The sequence below is a fragment of the Antrostomus carolinensis genome, unplaced genomic scaffold, assembly GCF_000700745.2.
Source record: "Antrostomus carolinensis isolate BGI_N321 unplaced genomic scaffold, ASM70074v2 scaffold15239, whole genome shotgun sequence".
Classification (NCBI taxonomy): Eukaryota; Metazoa; Chordata; class Aves; order Caprimulgiformes; family Caprimulgidae; genus Antrostomus; species Antrostomus carolinensis.
In genome coordinates, this window is record NW_010340787.1 from 27,226 (window position 1) to 46,342 (window position 19,117).

The window sequence follows — 19,117 nt, forward strand, 5'->3', positions numbered from 1 at the left end:
GGTGAATGGCTGTGTTGGCTGCTAGCCAAGGACTAGCCCAGTGAAACTACCACAGGAATCTACCACCTCTCAGGGTAACGTGTGCCAGTGATTCACCACCCTCATTATAAAAAAAATCATCCTTATATCTAGTCTCTTTTCTTTTGTTTCTCATTCTTTCTTTCAAAAGCAACTTTGTACTCAAGAGAAAACCTTTAAAATAAAATACACCTTTCACTTGTACTACGTCTTTTCTCTTGTGGACAGCACTATGTGCAGGTTTTCCCCAAATGTAGCCTTGTCTTATCACTTTGTGAATGCTTCCTGCTTTTCCAGAAAGCAAATTGTGCTCCTGTTAGCCTTTTCTAGGCTGCAGCTACCTGTTCTTTTAGATGTTGCTACAAGCTCTTCTCCCTGTCCTCTTCCATTGCATCAGCAGGTCACACCTTATCACAGAACGCAGAGGTAGCTCCACTTAAACACAATTACCTTTGGCTGCCTTGTCATCATATCTTGGCCTCTTGCCTTCACTACATACCTCTCTCACCCATTCACTTCCACTGAAGTTTCCTAGCTTCTTTCTGCCATAATTAGATAAGTTTACTGATGTATTTTTTTATTTTTAGGTGATCCCTAACCAGTCCGCTCTCTGCTCTAAATGACCCGGTGAACATTCAAGTTCAATGCACTACTCCCAGTTTTCTTTTTCTAGTGTGAAGGCACTGAGAAAAGCACATTAAAATTAAAATTAAAAAAAAACAAAACAAAACAAAAAAAACCAACCCCAAACCACAAAACAACTGAAAACATGCTATTGACATTCAGGCCAGGAAAAGTAAAAATTAAATGTTGTCTTTTCAGCCTGCTTCACAATCAATCAAATCTGCATTACCCTAAGAAACAGTAATTATGAGAATAATGTCAAGCCAAGGGGAAAAAATCTTGATGCTAAATGAATACATAGCACACATATTTAAACATATGTAACCACAGATACATTCAAACACAACTTACTCAAAATGTGGTCCAAAGCAGAAACTGCAACTGTTTAGCCACTCTTAATCCTAGTTTATCTTTCCTCAGGAAGCCAATGAGCAAAAGCATTAAAGAATAAATAAATGTGTTACAAATCTTACAGATTCATCAAGTCTGGTTGCCAAAGCCTGTGAACATCTACATAGGTTACATTACAAGCAAAAAATTTCTCTGCTTTCCGATTTGCAACCCAAACTCACACACGTCTTTCTTTAACTGAGATGAGAGTTCTGTTCAAAATCAGAATAAAATGTGAAACAAACCTCCATATAGAGTTGTGCCAATCATCTCTTTTCCCATAGGCAGCACTTCCTCATCTGAATAGTAGTTTTTCACTGCAACTTGTATGACATAACTTGAAAATGGCTGCAGATTGTCTATGACGGCTACAGTACCCTGAAATTCCTGTAATTCAAAATCAGGTGATGAACATGTATTCTTAGAAAAGAGTGTCATGTCACACCAATCATCTGCCAACAAAATGAGTGTTAAAAAATAATACAGGAGTGCTTTTTCACTCTAATACACTTTTGTGTTTAAAGAAGAATGTTAAAATGATAGTTTGGGTAGTAGGTCACTAGAGAAAATACATACCAAAAAACAAGCTGAAGTGTAATTACCATGGCTACAATAGCGTATTGTTCAGTGGCTAGTACTTAAATAGGAAATGGCAAAGTAAAAAAAAAAAAGTAACAGAAGAAAAAAATTACTAAGGCAAGTACAACTACCACAAAACACATAAAGGCAAGTCATATGGTTGCTGGACAGTCTCAAAGAGTTATTTAAACAGATTAATATCAACCACAACTGCTCTTTTTACAAGTAGAAACTAAAGACCCATTTCAACAGGATTTTAGCAAAGGCATTAAAAAGTAGAGCAGTAATTGCACAAAGGAAAGCTAAGGAATCTACCACTTAAAAAATATCAAACAGAAAGTGGAATTACTGTTGAGGACATAGAAGTGGAAAAACTCTCTGATAGAAAGCTACTGAATGGTTTATCAAATTACTAGAAGTGATAACACATCCCCTGTTCATATATAATATCACCTGCATTTTTTTTCCAAAACAGCCATACCAATGTTTTTTGCTGTGGAGCAGACAATCGGTAGCTTGAGTTCCTGCCATTGTAAGCCACTTCTCCAAGAAATACCAGATATGTCGGTGTAGGCTGCGATATGCCAGGGCATAGATGCTGTGATGTGACAGATGGCAAGCTTAACGTAAAACTGGTGTTTGTCGTAACGAGGATTGTAGATTTCCCAGTGTCTGGCAATAGAATCAGACATCGCTTATCTAGGAAAGACATCAAAAAATAAAATAAAATTATCTCTGAACCAATCCAAATTTGCATGGGAATCTACCACCACTCCTATGAGAAAGCATAACCACTGAGTATTCTCTCTGCTTTCACAAACAGAAACAGAAAAAAATCCCACCTGAATGTACTTTATTTTATTACTTCCGTGGACACAAAAATAGTGGTCATCGAAGTAAAATCTCCTTTATCTTTAATAAGATACAGATTTACTAAAGGTACAAATCTAGTAAAGAATTAGTTTCTTCTTTAAGTACCTAAACACCTTGAAAATCCAGATCCTACTTAGTGTGTTATCAAGGACAGTACACACTGCTGAGTCCAAACTTGCTTGTCACAGAAAAGATAGATATGTAGACTAGTGATTATCTTTCTCTAGCAATTAAATGTTATCCCTCTTTTCTTCCAAACAGCTTTTGGAATTTTGGAAGAAGAAACAGAGTCCATAGGGAGAAAATAATAGAAAACTACTCTCTGACAGTAAACAAAAGTAACAAAAGAAAATCCCCCCTTCAGCTGATGTATTTAAAAAATATAATAATAAAAAAAATTAATGGACTTGCTGCCAAGAAGGAAAAGATTAAGTTGCATGCATGGAGAAGATGGTATAAGGACAAAGGTTTACCCTTAGACCAGAACAGCTGACCTCATTGTCGAGATCTTTTCTCCCTAAATGAGCAACCCTGCCATTCCTACCAAAGTCAGGTTCACGCATATAAGGGAAGGAGAATAAAAAATCTGTTCAACAGAAATAAATGTAAGATTGAATCTATGTCAATTTTATAGTTACTTAGAGCAGTGAAACTCCCATGGGAAAAGTTCCAGATGAAATAAAGAATTGAATCATTTTCAGAGTTAAAGATTCTGTCAGGCAGTTCCATAGAAATGTGTTTACCCTACAAGAAAATCCTTCACTACATATTCAGTCCCTTCCCTCTTAACTCTGAAATCATTCTCTCACAGAATCTGTGACAGGACAATAATTTTCACTGAGTACTTCTGATGTGTTAAATCATCAGCTGATATCATATGTCTGGATGGCAATTAAATAGGTTAGAATGAAAGGAAACTCCAGCAGTACTCCTTGCTCACACCACTAAAGCAATAAAAAGCACGTCAGTCAACCCAGCTGGTCTTTACAAACATCACTTTTTCACATATACACAATTCGCTTTCAGTACTGAGAAGAAGAAGAAAATCTATTTTTTTTCTTATTTTAGTGTGTTTATTTACTTTTATCTTAAACTTGTGTGAATAATTCTGTGCATTGCACCCCCAGCTCCCGCAAATGCCAAGATTGTGTATCCCGTCAAATATATTTGTAGCAGTCGATGTAAATAAGAAGAGCTCTGTGGAGATCTCTGGGTGGAAATAATCCCTTCAGACCAAGATTTAGTTCTTCCCTTTCTGCACCAGCTAAGCCTGGTGCTCTTGCAGGAAACTCTGTCCTTGGGGATAGGAATTGGTATATTCTGTACAAAGGCCAAATCAGGTTTCTGCATCAGTGTCAAGCCCACACAGATCTCATGGGAACAAACTTGCCCAAAGTGCTGGTAAGAATAGCCTGGGCACTTGTTAGAGCAGCTGCAGGCAGGACTAACTATTGGCTGCCCAAAACAGTGTGAAATTCTTTTATTCCAGAGAAGTCTATCCTGTTAAAATATTGTCTTTTATATTTGTCAGATTTTCATGCAAAACTGAAGTTAAAGAATTATTTTTAATATATTCATCATGTTTGTAGCTGTTCTAAACTTCTCCATTTACAAAGATAATCCCTATAGGTACTATGAATCCTAACTTTCTATTAAAATTAATTTTTATTTCTTTCATTATCATTCTGCAATGGTTTGTTTAAAATATTATGAGTTCTAAGTGAAGCTTGGGTCTACTATAATACAAGCTGTAATTGCCTCTCAGGTCCTTCTTTTTAAATAATTTCAATAAACAGAGTTCTTATCCCTTTGTCTTTGGAAGTGCAGATATTTTCTTTCAGCTTTGCATACTTCTGAACAAAACAAGAAATTGATACCATAACAGGGATCATTGTCAAACTCTTGCTACAACATTTTGTTCACGTTTGCTTTTTTTTTCGTGCTTTAACGTGCATCATCTTTTCTAACACAACTTTGAAAATAGGCATGGTTTTGCGTTAACATCCTGAACCTCTGAAACATGGGCAGTGTTCATCATCACAATCTTCCATGTGTTCCAACACAAGGCCAGTCCTTATATTCATCCTTTTAAAAAAGTACATAGTGAATTGTTTCCTTCTAGTAGGTACCTGAATCCCTAAAGCTTTACATAAATACACATAGCATGACCTGCAACTCAAGTACATGCTCTGAAATAAATTTGTTACACTTACAAAACAATAAAAATTCCATCTACCTGGATACGATTGCTCCGCTGAGCTGTAGGCTAAGACTTTTAGCTCATTATTTGCTCTCTTCTGAAGAACGTGTCTTGTGCTTTCTTTGTTTGCTAGCCAAATTTCATTGTGTTCCTTTGTTTCAATGCTCCAGTATATAAATTTCTTATCTACAGTCAAGCTGCCAATTTTCTTACCTGCAGGAAAACATTGTACAGATAAGCTTCAGAATAAACACTGTGCTGACAATTTTACAAGAGCAGATGGGTGCTTCTATTCACAGTGAGTCAATATCGGTGAGTACCTTGGTCATACCCTATCTTCAAAACCTCCCCTGGAAAAGAAATTTCTGATACTTTCCAAAAGGTCTCATGAAGCTGAGACACGTTGTTATTTCACCTTACAAGAGTAAATTTGAAACCTTTTTATTATCCATAATTATGAGAACTTCAACATATTGAAGGCTGCAGTGCCACTTTCAGGCATAAGTTAAGATGGTATTGTATATTTTCATTGAGAATAAACTGTAACAGGTGTATCTAATATGAAAAGCTAGCAAAATAATGTGTTAATACTATAAGTGAAATCTATTGACAAATAACATTTGAGGCTGTAGCATCCCTATTTCATTTGCATCTTACTAGAATACATACTTGCATCAGTAAATATCCTCACATTGTATCAACAGGGTACACAGCTGGAAACACAGAAGACAAACATTTTGTCCATCTTGCTATAGATGAATCAACTTTATAAAGAAAGTGCTTCCTGAACGCTATTTTGCTGAAGTGAACACAGTTTGATGTAAGAGACAGCAAGAATCACAGATGACCTAGAAACATAACAGAGCACTCAGACCTCGAAAACTTGGTATTTTGGTAATTCTCCAGCAGTGGCAACCATCCATATCCGACGCCCATATTTCATCTCTTCCTCTGATAAAGAGCAGCTGGGGATTCTTGGAGTCAGACACATCTATACTCATAGGTCTTCCTAGCTCTGCTTCTGCCACGTTACAGGTGCAGCAGTTCCTCATCTGTTCTTCTACTGATACATATCCCAAAATGTGGTGTACGGTGTTATTCAGAATATCATAATAAAATATATGGTTGCCATAATCAAGCTCTTCGATCCAGTACAAACGGCTATTAAATAAAATACATCGTTTATAGTAGAAAAATGTCAATCTAAGAAATCTGCTCTAAATGCAGTCCAGTACAAGATGTCACAAATCTCACAAACTTTTAAAACAAGGTAACTAAAGCCGCATGCTTGCAGAGTGATTACAGGTATTTAAAGGGTATTTTTTAGTGGAAGGTCACAATAACTGACTATTCTGGATAAAAGTGTTACAGTAAAAAATTGTTATGTGGTGCTGACTTCCATTCCATCACATAAACAGAAGAACATATCAGTATTTAAGCAACACTTGAAATCTTTACTCAGAGACAGATATCTTTTTCAAATTAGATTTGTCAGCTAGCTGTGTGAAAGAAGAATGACATCCAGAAATTTCTGAGATTTACATAATGCAAAAGTTTCATATACTATAAAAAGTCCTTTTTGATCCTTAACAATTGATGATTTCATTAAAATCATATTTAAAATATGTTTTTTAAAGTTATTAGTAATATATACCTTACCTTAAGAAAGGATATGACAACAGAGATGATACAGTTGAATTACTTTTATCCAACTGTATGTTCAAGGCTTTTAGAGATTTTATCTTGAGCTCAAGATCAATAACAAATATTTGAGTTTCATTCCGTGGGGTTTTCAGGGCAACAAAGAGATGTCTAGCAATCCAGTCAACTGTGATGGCTGTGGCATTACGAAGATACAAATCTTTGAAAAACTTAAGAAAAAGAATTAAATCATTACTAAAACTGCTTGAGAACAAATTTTTCCCACCTGATGCTAGGACATTATGAAATTAGATTTATTTCTGAAATAATTTCTACTTGGCAAGTAAAAGTCAAAATATAAAGGGATGCCACGGAATTATTGTTTCATAAATATAAATTGTTACTTTAATATTCTTGGAATTAAAATTAAATCAAAATTAATTAAATTATGTTTGATTAAAAAAATAAATTTATTGTATTTAATGGTGTGAATTTTAAATTAAATGTATATTGACATATGAATAAAGCAGATGTTAGTAAAATCATGTATGTTTAATAGGAAAAAGTTACCGATAACATACTCTGGCCTATTCTAACAGCTAATTGACAACAAAAAAATTGAAGTTCAAATTTTATTATATTATATATTTTTTATTTTACTGCTAGAAAGGAAAATTATTGAGCTAATCTCTTTCATATTAAATCTCATACAAACTGACAAAGTCATTAAGAAAATTGTGTCTTTCTAGTTGTTTTCCCCATAGTTTTTTGCCATTAAATGTGCTTTGTTCATCATACTGCTTTTTTTCTGTTTCAAATATGCAGTCCTTGACTTCTTCAAAAACATAATTAGCCCCAAAATAATGACAATAATGGGCACATATTTTCCTAGATTCTCTAAAGAAAGTGAATGAACAAAGGAATACCAGAAACTTTGAAGTAGTCTGTATGTTCAGAAGAAAAAGAGAATCTTCTGTGATATAGTACACTTTGTCATCATCAGCAGTATAACAGATGTCCTTTACATTTGTCTTTGTTGAAAGTTCCCATATGGTATGATTATTGTCTACGTCAGTAAGAAACAACTTGTTGGCAGAAACAGTTATAAGAGTTGGGATAGGGAAAAGATCTGGAGGGAAAAGAGCACAGCAGAATTTAGAAAAAACATTCTAGACAATAGCAGTCATTCACAAAGAAAGCAAGTACAAGATAAAAATAAATGATGGGCTTGCAAAAATTATATTTGGTTGTATGTCACAGCAAATAAATAAAATAATGAGATGCCTTCTTGTCACAACATGCAAATTCCTAAGATTTTTTTCAATGGTATTGTGGGTGCTTACCTAACAAATTTAAGCCTGGTAAAAACAGATTTGCTCACTTAATTATATTTAACAGCCCAACTAGAAATAGCCCACGATCCTTAGATCGCTAACTTTCCTGGTTATCTTTCACAGCCCAATTAGAAATATTCTATGATCTCTAGCAGTCTGCAGATTACAGATCAAAACCTACTGTTCCATACTACTCTGAGGTTGCCTAGAAAAGTTAATTTAGCATTGTTTTGAGGAAGGGCTTAAAAGTCCTGAAATTTAATCTAATGATGAGAAATGTGTCAATAATTTCCTGTCAGAAGCTGTAATTATTTCCTCTGTGGCATCTACTGTAATGTGAAACAAATGTCACACAAAGTGTCAGAGGCTATTTCTCAGATTACCAAATTCCTGTACTGCCGATTTCACCAGCTATTACACACAAGCCATGAGATGGCACCTAAGTCATCGATACCTGATGAATTCCTCTCTGCTGTATCAGACAAAGGTCCTGGACCCACAGAGGTGAAGGCTTGCACCTGTGAGAGGGGAAATTGTTATGTATGTCAAGTAGCAACATACATCATTGCATTTGAGAGCCTGTAAAGTCATAGTTAATGACAAAACCAGAGTCAGATCCCTAGCTGCTCAGCTAGGAACATATGCATGTGTTCTGTTTGACCTAAGGCTGTGCTGGTCAGTTCAAAGGCTACATTCAGGGCTGGACCATGGCTATGAAGAGAATTTTAAGTGGTGGCCTGCAGAGTAACTATTCATGCTGCATCTATCAAATAGAGCTCAAAGGACACCAGACAGTCCAGTCTCCTTCCCTAGGCTGGAGCAGTTCCTACTGTTGGTTGATGTTGGATGGTATTCTTCCCCATCAGTACCTGGCCTATTACTTGCTCTCATATTTTTAACTTGTCTTTCAAGCACATATTCTGTGTATTGCAAACCTTTTATCGCAATGAAAACATGACCTCTTGACTAGTTTTAATATGGAAGTCTCTTTTTGTGGAAGTCATGTGAGTCTTTGCATTTCTCCAGCAGCAGAACTTCTGTTGACCTGTAGCTCTATGTTAATGCCCTGTCACCCTCCACCAGCTCAACTGAATCTCTTGTTAACTTGCAGATGTTAGCAGTGGCTTTAGAAGATCTCTAGAAAAGTTTCTCTTGGACCTCACCAAACCTGTATAATATTGCAGCCATGTTTTGCGCCTTATTTAGTGAGCAATACAATATGTAGAAAGGTTAAGCCAGGTATCCAAAGGTGAGTCAGTGAATCAGCAGTTCCACAATAAGAAACCAGAAGTTCTTGCCCCAAGCCCAATACCATCTCCTAAGAAAACAAGTCAGGCTGCATTGATAACATCTACTATCTAGCATGAGATAAGCTCAGTAATTTTTCATACCTGAAACCTTACTGTGAGGCTAGGAAGCACATCCCTGAGAGAAAAGAGCATCAGAGTGGGTTTGATGTCGCTCATGTTCCACTTCATGAAAGTGTCAGTAGTGCCATTCTGACTCAATAGTTGATAGTAAACTCTGAACTGTGTTAATACTCCATTGTCCCTTTCAGGCCTGTCCCACCTGAACTCCACAAGGACTTTCTCATCACTTTTATGTAGGTTATTTTGTAACACATATATTCTAGGGTTTATAGGAGCTGTAGGAACTGTATAAAAAAAAAAGTTTAAAATGGCAAAGTACTCTTATTAAAACACAAATTCTACTTCATAATTAACTTGTTTAGTTTTGAGCCTCAGCTTTACAACACCAAGGCTGACAGAGATAGATGGCAACTGGTGAGGAATAAATTAGAGAAGAATATCTAAATCTCAATGGTAATTCATTTCTATTTTTCATTGGTGTGTAGGTATCTGATTTTAACTTGCTTACCAAAAAAAGAGCAGTATGAACAGAGACAAAGGTACTCCTGCACTCAGACTGGGACATGTCTATTTAGCCAAGTACTGTAAGTAACAATGGAACAGCAAGAATTTTCACAATATAGGGTGTACTCTATCCCCCCTCCTAACCACTTCAAAATCTACTGCAGCTCATGAGCTTTCTCAGTGCTCCAGTCACTCAGCACTGTATTTTAGCTGACTTAACTTTGACCTGTATGAGTGCAAAAAAACCACTGAAGTAAAAAGTGTCTAAGCTTAATTAGAAACTTACAAAGTGGTTAATATATTACATACAGCCTTTGATGGTCATTGTAATGGATCTCAATTTTTCTTTCTTCCTCATAGTCATAGGCACATGGTGGATACATTGTCATGCACTTTCTGTTCCAAATTCTGTTGCTGCAGCTGTGTGCATTTATGTGTGCAGTAGATAATTGCCAAAGATACTCAAGAACATGTCCTTGCAACTCTGCCTAGAGTTAACTAGCCCTGGAAGCTGTTTATTCCTCTCCAGGATTTCACTTGCTGACACAGATCTGGTCCCAGTACCCACTACAGACGAGGAACGTGATTTAAAATTCTGGTACCTCCTTCAGGGGCTCGAAGGAATACAGATGTCACTGGTGCCTTGCCCCAGTATGTGTATGGAGTGACGGTAAAATCAAAGGGTGCAAACGGTTCCAGACAATCAACTTCGTAGGATGGCTCTGTCAGGTTACGGGGATGGAGGCACCGTTCACTCTCCAAGGACTGTCAAGGAAATAAACCAGAATAAAATAAACCAAAACATTTTCTTCCTCTAAGAAAGGCTTTCTGTTTTCCAAAATTCCCTTCACTGAGCTGGTCAACTAATTCAAGAAAAGCTTCTCTTCCTGTGAGTGTTCATTGTTTCATGAACTCCTGGGGCCCTGTAGCGATGTGTAGCAATCCGCTAGCAATCTCCCTTTGAATTTAAAGTAGAGCTTGCCAAACATGCTAAAATTAAGTATGGATGAATGTTAGGTTTCACACTCAGGCAAAGGTTGTCCCACTGGCAGCTCACAGGACACCTCTGTCTCTGAGTTATTGTGAAAGGCTTTCTCACACTTCGAGCACTGGGAGCTCCAGACCTGCACTTCACACCTCAGCAGCTAGCCCAGAGTTACTGTTAAGCCTGTGTTCCTCCTGTGCTAGCTCCAGTGGTGGAGAAACAGGACAACTTGCTTTATATTTACAGTTTAGTTTGGTTGCTTGAACCATTTGTAAATGCTGGAGAAGAAACAATCTGTATTTCTGTTTTAAAATAGATACATCAGCAAATAGATGCAGTAATACATGTAGAGTATAAGGAGGGATTATGTGAATATCCTCACTTGTAGAGCTTTTGATCCCACGCAGTAAAAGACGGTTCCCCATTCGACATTTGTGGAGGGACTCCAAGTGATGTGAAAACTTGAAGAATTTCCTTTAATCCTGAAGGAAGACTCTGGAACTGAATCTGGAATCACTTTTGGTGTAAAAGAAAAATTTCCTGTCCATAAAGAGAGGAAGAAATAATAATAATTTAAAGAATACGAGCAATAGGTAGACTTTTCAACCCTGACTTAAAACATTAAAATACTATGGAAAATCCTGTAAGCTATTACTAGATAGAAATAATTAATAACATCATCATGTAATCTTTTTAACCATAACCATCAGTTTTTATAACTGCACATTATCCAGGTATAGACTGATATATTTATTAATAAGTTACTGTTGCTCTCATCTTTTGTAAAATGACTAAAGAATTTGAAGAATGAAGAATTACAGGCCGCCAGTGAATACCTTCATTGAGAGGTTTAGATAAAGAACATAATGCACCTGGCAAGGGTTTAAGTGATGTGTGAACAAGGGTAAAGGCTGCAAACTCTGCTGGTTGTGAGAAGGGAATGCTAAGGCTCTGATTGACTTCCTGAGTTGTAATGAACTGAAAATTATTAATCCAGAACAGACGACCACTGTAGTACTCCAGTGCACCCTCAGATATTTCTGAAGTACTCCATGCTGCAAATTCTGTGATGACGGCATTACCACAACTGTGAAAACACATACAAAATTAGCAAACTGCAAACAAACATGCAGAGAGAACAAGATTTATGCAATGTTTGACACATCAGTAGATTTCTCATCATTCAAGTTCTTAATATTAATGTAGGAAGCAGGAAAACAATTCAAAAAGTTTTCTTTAAGTTCTCTACAGCTGAACACTTCAGAACAGCACATTGCAGGAGCATCTGCAAAACAAAGAGCTTTCATTCCCTTGATTTCATTAGAAAACTATTATAAAATGGCTTAGTATTCTGATGCATGTAGAAAATTGAGTATTTTGAAAAATCAGCCTGCCTTCTCTCAGTAATTCCACTGAAACCATGGAGTCTTTTCCACAGCCTGATATTCATTCTGCTTCATTAGCACAGGTCCCCAGATGAATTTGACCCTGCTAGTTTCCTCAATAACCTTCCATTATTTATTAAACTCTAATAATATTTTCTTCCACTGGCATCACTGGTGATTTAATCTGTCTTGTTACTTCTATGCCAAAATTTACAAGCCTTTTTTATTCCAAATTTATCATCTGGGTAAGAGATTAAATATGTTGTAAGAGGCATCATTTTGCCACCTCAGAAATGTCTTTCAGCTTAGACGCATGCTATCCAAAACAAATTTGGAAAAGCTTTAACACGCCATCGAGTCCATTAGGATGGATTACTTCTAATCTCTCTATTCTAGTATGCCAAGGACAATGATTTATGGCTGCCAATTGGTTCACAGTGGAGCTGCAGGTTTTAGCTAAAACTAATTGACATATTTTGATTCTTTAAATGTTTACCAATAATATAACAGGTCTAAAATCAGTCAGAAAATTCAACTGATTCCACACAAAGCCAGCCTGCAACGTTATGAGCATATATTGTTGATACTGTTGTATTAAGTTTAAGAGGGTTTTTTTTAAGAGGGTTTTTTTTTAAAAAAAAAACCCAAACAAACCCCCTGTCTATATGAAAAGGAGCAAAAATGCAGTTTCATGAGCTACTGCTCATCATGCAGTTGGCACTTAGAGGACAAGTTACCGTTTTACTCAAGGTCTTAGTATATATTCTAATTGACCCATAAACATGGGGGGGAGGAGTGTTTTGGTTTTTTTAACTTTGCCTTTCAGGAATAATGAAGCCATTTCATGCTCAGGATGATCAAGAGGAAAGCTTGCTAAATGCTGATTGCTCAGGTGAGAAATTGGTGTCAGTTCAAGTCCCAAGCTCCACGCGAGATGAACAAGTTACAGCTCTAGGCACTTGAAAACTGTCAGCTATTGTAAATGCCAACATAAAATACACAATAAACAATTATTATGTCCTAAAGCTAAGTCTAAAAATTTATGAGCATGACTTCAGTTCAGCTGAGCATCCATACTGTGTTTCTCTCACTGTAAAACTGTGTTAACAACCACGTCATCATGTAGTTTGCCATCAGCTAAGTATGACCATTAGCTATTCTTTTGTTTATTGTTAAAGTAGTAACTAGTGTACCTACTTTTTATTTGATAAAAATTTGTATTTAAAGAGTGCCACAAAAACTAGAAAATACAGACTTTCTTACCTCTGCTAGACTTTTACTTACCCTTCTTTGCAAAGAGAAATTCTGTACAGGTTTAGGTGTAGACTATCTTGCACAAGCCAGTAAAGGAAACCATAGGTGAGATCCAAAGTTAAAGCAACCACCTAAGAAAAAGTCAAAATGGCAATTTGAACATGCCTTCACTTCTGAGGTAGAAACCCTTAAGCATAACTCTTGTCTAGACAGCATCATGAATAGCTCTTTGGCAAAAATATTATTGGCAAAAATTACATTACTACTGCGAATGTTTTCTAACACAAAAAGAAGCAGCACTAGAAAATAACCAGGTCCCTGATGGAAACCTATTTATAGCAGTTGATGATTTTCTAGATAGCATTTTATGAACATCTGTCACAGTGTTGATCCCTGGAGTATCTGAATACTTCAGATATGATGGCAATAGTGTATCAAGTGATTAGTGGAACTACCTATCAAAATTTCCAGAACACCTCTGGTATTTTAATATTCTTTGTCAGAAACAGGTGTTTGATATCCAATCTGAAAGTCAGAATCACATTTTGAAATAGGTATTTCAGATATTTTCTTTTCGTTTTCTAGCTTAGATTTTATGCGTAAAATATTTAATGTGTTGCATTATTTACAGAAAATACATGCAAAATTTTTATTAATGTATTTGGTTAAGCAGGAAATTCAAATATCTGCATTTTAGTAAATCATTTGTTATTAAATAAAGAGTTGGGGGGAAATGAAACAATGTTCCTGTTCATTACTTCAGTATTTCATTTTCATCTAAACTAGGTGCAAGTTATTTTGTTTATTTTTAATAGGATCTAAAATTCAAAATAGAGCTTTCTTGCTTTTGTACTAAACAACAGATTCAATACCATATGCAAAAATAATAGAAATCAGACATCTAATAATCTGTTTTGTGAATAACAAAGAACTTGCTTCCACAAATCAGTCTGCTAAATGTTATTAAGTTCATTCTATGTCATGTCATTAGCACAGCTCACAAGTCTTCAGGGGCCTCTCTGAACATGCTTTCCAGCAGTTCAAACCTCTCATCCAAACACTAGTTGTAGCTACTCTTTTACAAGCTTAAATTTCCATTCTGGATGTAAGTGGAGCAGCCTTGGGGTTTTTTTTTAACTCTTCATTAATAAACTGCAGAATATGATGACAGGAAAGCAAATGCCATTATCACTTAGTTGTCTGTTGGTCCTTATGTAATCACATTCTTGACATATTTCTGTTGACATTGTATGTCAGAAAATCAAGGTTTGAGTGATCGCTCCTGTAGGTTTCCCTGTTAAAAATATCTTACAATGTGTATGTGCCTGAGTGCATATTTAATCAAGTATGTTATATTTTACCCTATTTACCTATTTTCCCTTGCATGCTCAACACCAAATTTCATCTTCCTCAATCTACCTTGTTTTTTTAAACATTTGGATCTTCTTTCCTTGCCCCACTTTCTTTCTGCAATTACATTTTCCCATAGATGTGCCCATCTTCTTTCTCCCAAACCCTGTATCCCTATTAATAAAAGGCAAATAAATATTTGTACTATTCATATGAAGGAGTTAGGCAGTAATTTAACACCTCCCTTTTTTATGCTTCAAAAATAGACAAACTTTTTCCATTTCAAGAGAGGTATTATTCTCTGGACATGATATGTGGTTGTGATCATGCAATGTAACTCCACATCATAAGATGCAATAAATTTAGCTACTTGAAATACCCCTTTATTAGAAATATTAAGAGGCCACATCTAGAGGGTCCTGGCCCCTCTTGCATACAATGCACTTTGCTGCTCCCCTATAAATTACTTCTGTCTCAGGCAATATTGTACAGTGTAAACAACTTATTAAGTGCTTTGGAAATTCTGTGCCAGATCCTAAACTGGAATAAATCAGAGTAGGTCTGCCAAAATCAATCAAGCTATATCAATATGCACCTGCTAAGCTAAACAATTGATTGGAAAATAAAATAATTGTCATAAAAAGATCTAGTTGCTGCCAAAGAAATCAGACTTTCAAAGCTCTGCCTTCATATTTGTTTAGGAAACCTGTCGTCTCCATAGTAGTCTCTTCAATTCCTATAACTCAGATTTCAAGCTAAAAGGAGATACAGTTATATACTGCTGAAGATCCTGTACTGACCAGATGAACAGCAATTCTTCTCTTAGAAAAACAGATAGTAAATACCAGTAATAACCAGTTATGTAGAAAACAAGCCCTAACTTTTGGACAATAGCAATTAACTACTACTTCTGCATTTTAATATTGAGGTAAGAGGTACTCTTTTCAGGATAAAGGACACCATTGTGCTAGAAAGATACATATTATTACTTGGGCAATCATATATTTGCATCTTTATATGGGACAATAACAGCAGCTCAATAATTCCACCATTAAAGAATGTTGTACTGCGCTTTTGTTCCTGATGGGTTTATTTTGGGTTTATTTTAATTAAAAAAAAAAAAAAACACCTATCAGCTATAACTGGGCACTTCTCAACCTAGACATATTTACTTGGCTTTTTTCCCATACGCATTATGGCAGGAGACTGAGTTCAGGAAGTCAGTGCATAGATTAGGGGCAGCATAAAAGCAGGAGAGGAGATGTTTGTTTGTAGGAGGTGTGAATAAGTGGATGGTTGAAGGCTGGTATCACTAACATAGAGAAAGGTGCGGAAAAAGAAAAAAAAAAAAATGACAGGAGCAGACAAGCAGTCTTATTGCTGCCAAAGTTCCTGAAAACAAGAACAAGAAATTTAAGGTTAGCATGAGGCAATTCAGAGAAACAGGCAGTGAAGCAAAAGAGAAGGGCAAGGAAGGTGACAACTGCAAATTGTCAACCCTTTGCAGCAGATCACCCAGAAGATCTGTGATCTGTAAGTGTAAGTGTGCTGTTGAGCTTGGACAGCTCATATATCTACCTTCACACGAAGACAGTCCACATCAGCCACCTTCCATGGAGATGTGTGGAAAACACAGTGACCCTTTGCAGAACAGATATTTCTTGCTACATGTGAGAAGTGATTTTCAGTTCTTCTGTATTTAGGTTTACAAGTAGAGCAGGTGCCATACCAGAACCAGCTTTCCCTCTCCTCCCCAAACCCTCCTGAATGTAACAGGGATCTGTGAGATTGGTTGGCCTTTCCAAGTGTTAATTACCTTTCAGAGATTAAGTCAGGACTGGATTTTTTTTATAATCTGAGAAATAACAGCTTCTTTTCCTTTAGGAAAGAAAATTGAAATATTCTGGGGAATGATACAAAGCTAACCAAGAGATGTAGACCTCTAAAGTTTAGAAAAGGTCTTTAGTAGAGAATGTGTCTTCAGGTAAAATGGGAGCACAAATTGTAAGACAGATGACATTTTTAGAGAGAGCTATGTTTTAAAGAAAGCTGGTGCAGAAATAATATATCTAAGTTAACCTCTTCTCTGGCAGTCAACCTATGCCTCAATCCAGTACTTGTGACAGAGGGTAAAAACCCACACAGTCTGTGGTTGAAGTAGGGAGCGTTCAGCTTTTCTTTGAGAGACACTCTATAGAGTAAAAGCACTGCAACAGACAGGATGGTCCCTCAGCCTGACCTACTTAGGACACAATCTGGGAAAGGTTCAAAGGTTCATAAAACATTGTGTGCTCCATTGGCTCTGCAGTCTCAATCCCACTGACTCCCAGAGTCCTCCACTCCCCATTTTGGCACTAAGGGTGTTTCTCGCCAGGGATTGGGTCGTCCATCACTTTTGTCCCAGCCATATGAGGAGAGGAAGTGAGAGGAGGGGAGGAAGCAAGCACAAGCATGGCACCGGTTGCTGGCCTCCCACTCTCATCAGCACAGGCAAAGGCTGTCTCTGTAGCAACACCTCTGCATCCTGAAGTGCCACTCTGGTGTCCCTGGCAAGTGTCTAGCCCCAAAACTGGCCCTGTCAGGAGCCATGAGGTGAGGAACATCACAGAGGAGGCAGGATGCTATGGAGCTATGCCTCTGTATTTTGATGGGAAAGCCAGAATTGACCATTAAACTTAAGTCATTTGGAAAAAGCAAGTACCTTTCAAATATGGGAAAGAGCAGCATTACAACTATAAAGACATTTTTGATGTAACATTTTGTTGCAAGGGTCAGACTTTAGAATTACAGGCCAGAGTTTCGGTACAGCTATTAAATTATTTAATTCTTACCCTGTTCTCAAAATGATACAACAATATTGCAAGAAAGGCATATTATTTTTCTGATAATAACATAGTGATATTGACAACCATGAACACTGACTATATTCAAGAGATCTAAGGTCTAACCACTAAAACACACCTCAATTAAAAAAAAAAAATTAAAAAAAAATCAGTCACCTGTTTACCAGAAAACTGTAGCTGCTCATGTAACATAAGATACTCCTCTCCATTCAGTCTTGCGCTCTCCACTGAATACATTGTGGCCCAGTACAAATAGCCATTTACGGAATCCACCACTAGATCCTTCACTAGGAAGACAACATGAGCCACAATATCCATATGGCCTCCCAGCAGTGACTTTCTGTAGATCTAGGGACAAAATAATTGCTTTTAGCATCACACCTAAATCATCAGCCATGATGAATTAAGTATATGTAAGTGACTTTTCCACAGCCATTTATCAGAAGCTTATGTAAGCCTTAGGCTTTCAAAGGCTAAAGCTTTTGCGTTCAAAGTATAAGGATGAATAATAAAGCAAAATTATTAGTTAATGTTTGCCAGAAAGTAACAAAAGAAAAAGCTGAAGTATCTCTTCCCCTTGGCTTTCCCAGTTTTGGCAACCTTCTGTCTGACAGCATTTCTCACCCACTTCATACTCACTATTCACAAGTGTAAATGAGGGTGCAAGGCAGTGTGAAATCTGGCCTCCTAGCTCTAGTTTTTAAAACAGCTTCTGACTTTGCACTTACAAGAAATGAAAGGCATAATTTGACAGCACTGCATAAATTAGCACTGCAATTTTGAAGTCAGATACCTTTTAAATAATTTACATGTCAATATTCCTGATATGAGAATGTACAAAGTGCAGTTGTAATTATTTTTTTATCTGCAATGATATTCAAAATATCACAGTACAGAGGCCAATCTTGAAAATCTCTGTGTAAACAAATCATGTCAAATTTGGTTAAAATAAAGTCCATCTACTTCTTAGCCAAGATCAACTTGGCAGAATTAATTTTCACAATCTTCACTTATTTTTGCAATGTTGAATACAACAAAACTGTTGATAGCATGTTTGATTTGCCTGTTTTGCGCCTGGAGTTCAGTAGCCTGCATCAGTGAATATTAGTGAACATTTTAACCCAAACTTTGGTATAACTCTGGAAAATCACATGTGGCAAGAAAGGCCTCCTTGTTCTACACTATAATAGCAAAGATCCAAATGCATATCAAGTTACAAGAAGTAAGGATTATCACCTCAAATACTGTTTTACAGTTCTTTCTTATTGACTTTAGGGCTTTTTCCTTTTAAGAAGTACAACTATACCTACCGTATTTGCTTTGCCAACCCAGTACAAGCATTGACCCAACCAATCAAAGGCCAACATCCTTGCATTTCTGATGTCAGATACGTAAGTCTTCTCAGTGGTACTCTGTCTTTTGTTCAATGACCAGGTCTGAATTTCTCCCATGGAATTAATCCAATAAAGAGTGTCATTATACCAGTCAAGGTCTTGAAGAAAAAAACGGAAGATATTAAGCATTTCACAGACATGTAAATAAAAACCATATTATTTTAAAGAATAAAAAGTAGCCAGACACTTCAGTTTTTAAAAAATCAATACAAAATAATAGTTAGGCTCAGTTAACATGGAGATAAATACTTCCTTATGGGAATACAATGGACATATATAGTACATATATAGCCCTGATCCTTATAAGTATATGACATATATTGGGATGCTGGAGGCACAACTATTTAGTTCAGAGAATTTCCTTTAGCTCTGC

General features: G+C 36.5%; 1 protein-coding gene across 1 annotated transcript in view; it reads right to left on the reverse strand.

Annotated features, from left to right (window-relative positions):
• Nucleotides 1–19,117, reverse strand: part of ROS1 (ROS proto-oncogene 1, receptor tyrosine kinase) — a gene marked incomplete at its 3' end in the record, with an annotated part of 63,460 nt that overhangs the window by 24,545 nt on the left and 19,798 nt on the right. The window contains exons 16-29 of the mRNA XM_029087054.1: nucleotides 18,661–18,842; nucleotides 17,507–17,698; nucleotides 13,188–13,288; nucleotides 11,391–11,605; nucleotides 10,901–11,058; nucleotides 10,136–10,298; nucleotides 9,051–9,313; nucleotides 8,114–8,177; nucleotides 7,252–7,454; nucleotides 6,344–6,555; nucleotides 5,559–5,845; nucleotides 4,721–4,897; nucleotides 2,093–2,310; nucleotides 1,278–1,419 (exon numbers count right to left, since the gene is read on the reverse strand). Coding sequence (XP_028942887.1) covers nucleotides 1,278–1,419; nucleotides 2,093–2,310; nucleotides 4,721–4,897; nucleotides 5,559–5,845; nucleotides 6,344–6,555; nucleotides 7,252–7,454; nucleotides 8,114–8,177; nucleotides 9,051–9,313; nucleotides 10,136–10,298; nucleotides 10,901–11,058; nucleotides 11,391–11,605; nucleotides 13,188–13,288; nucleotides 17,507–17,698; nucleotides 18,661–18,842 — 2,577 coding nt within the window. The remainder of the gene's footprint in view (nucleotides 1–1,277; nucleotides 1,420–2,092; nucleotides 2,311–4,720; nucleotides 4,898–5,558; nucleotides 5,846–6,343; nucleotides 6,556–7,251; nucleotides 7,455–8,113; nucleotides 8,178–9,050; nucleotides 9,314–10,135; nucleotides 10,299–10,900; nucleotides 11,059–11,390; nucleotides 11,606–13,187; nucleotides 13,289–17,506; nucleotides 17,699–18,660; nucleotides 18,843–19,117) is intronic.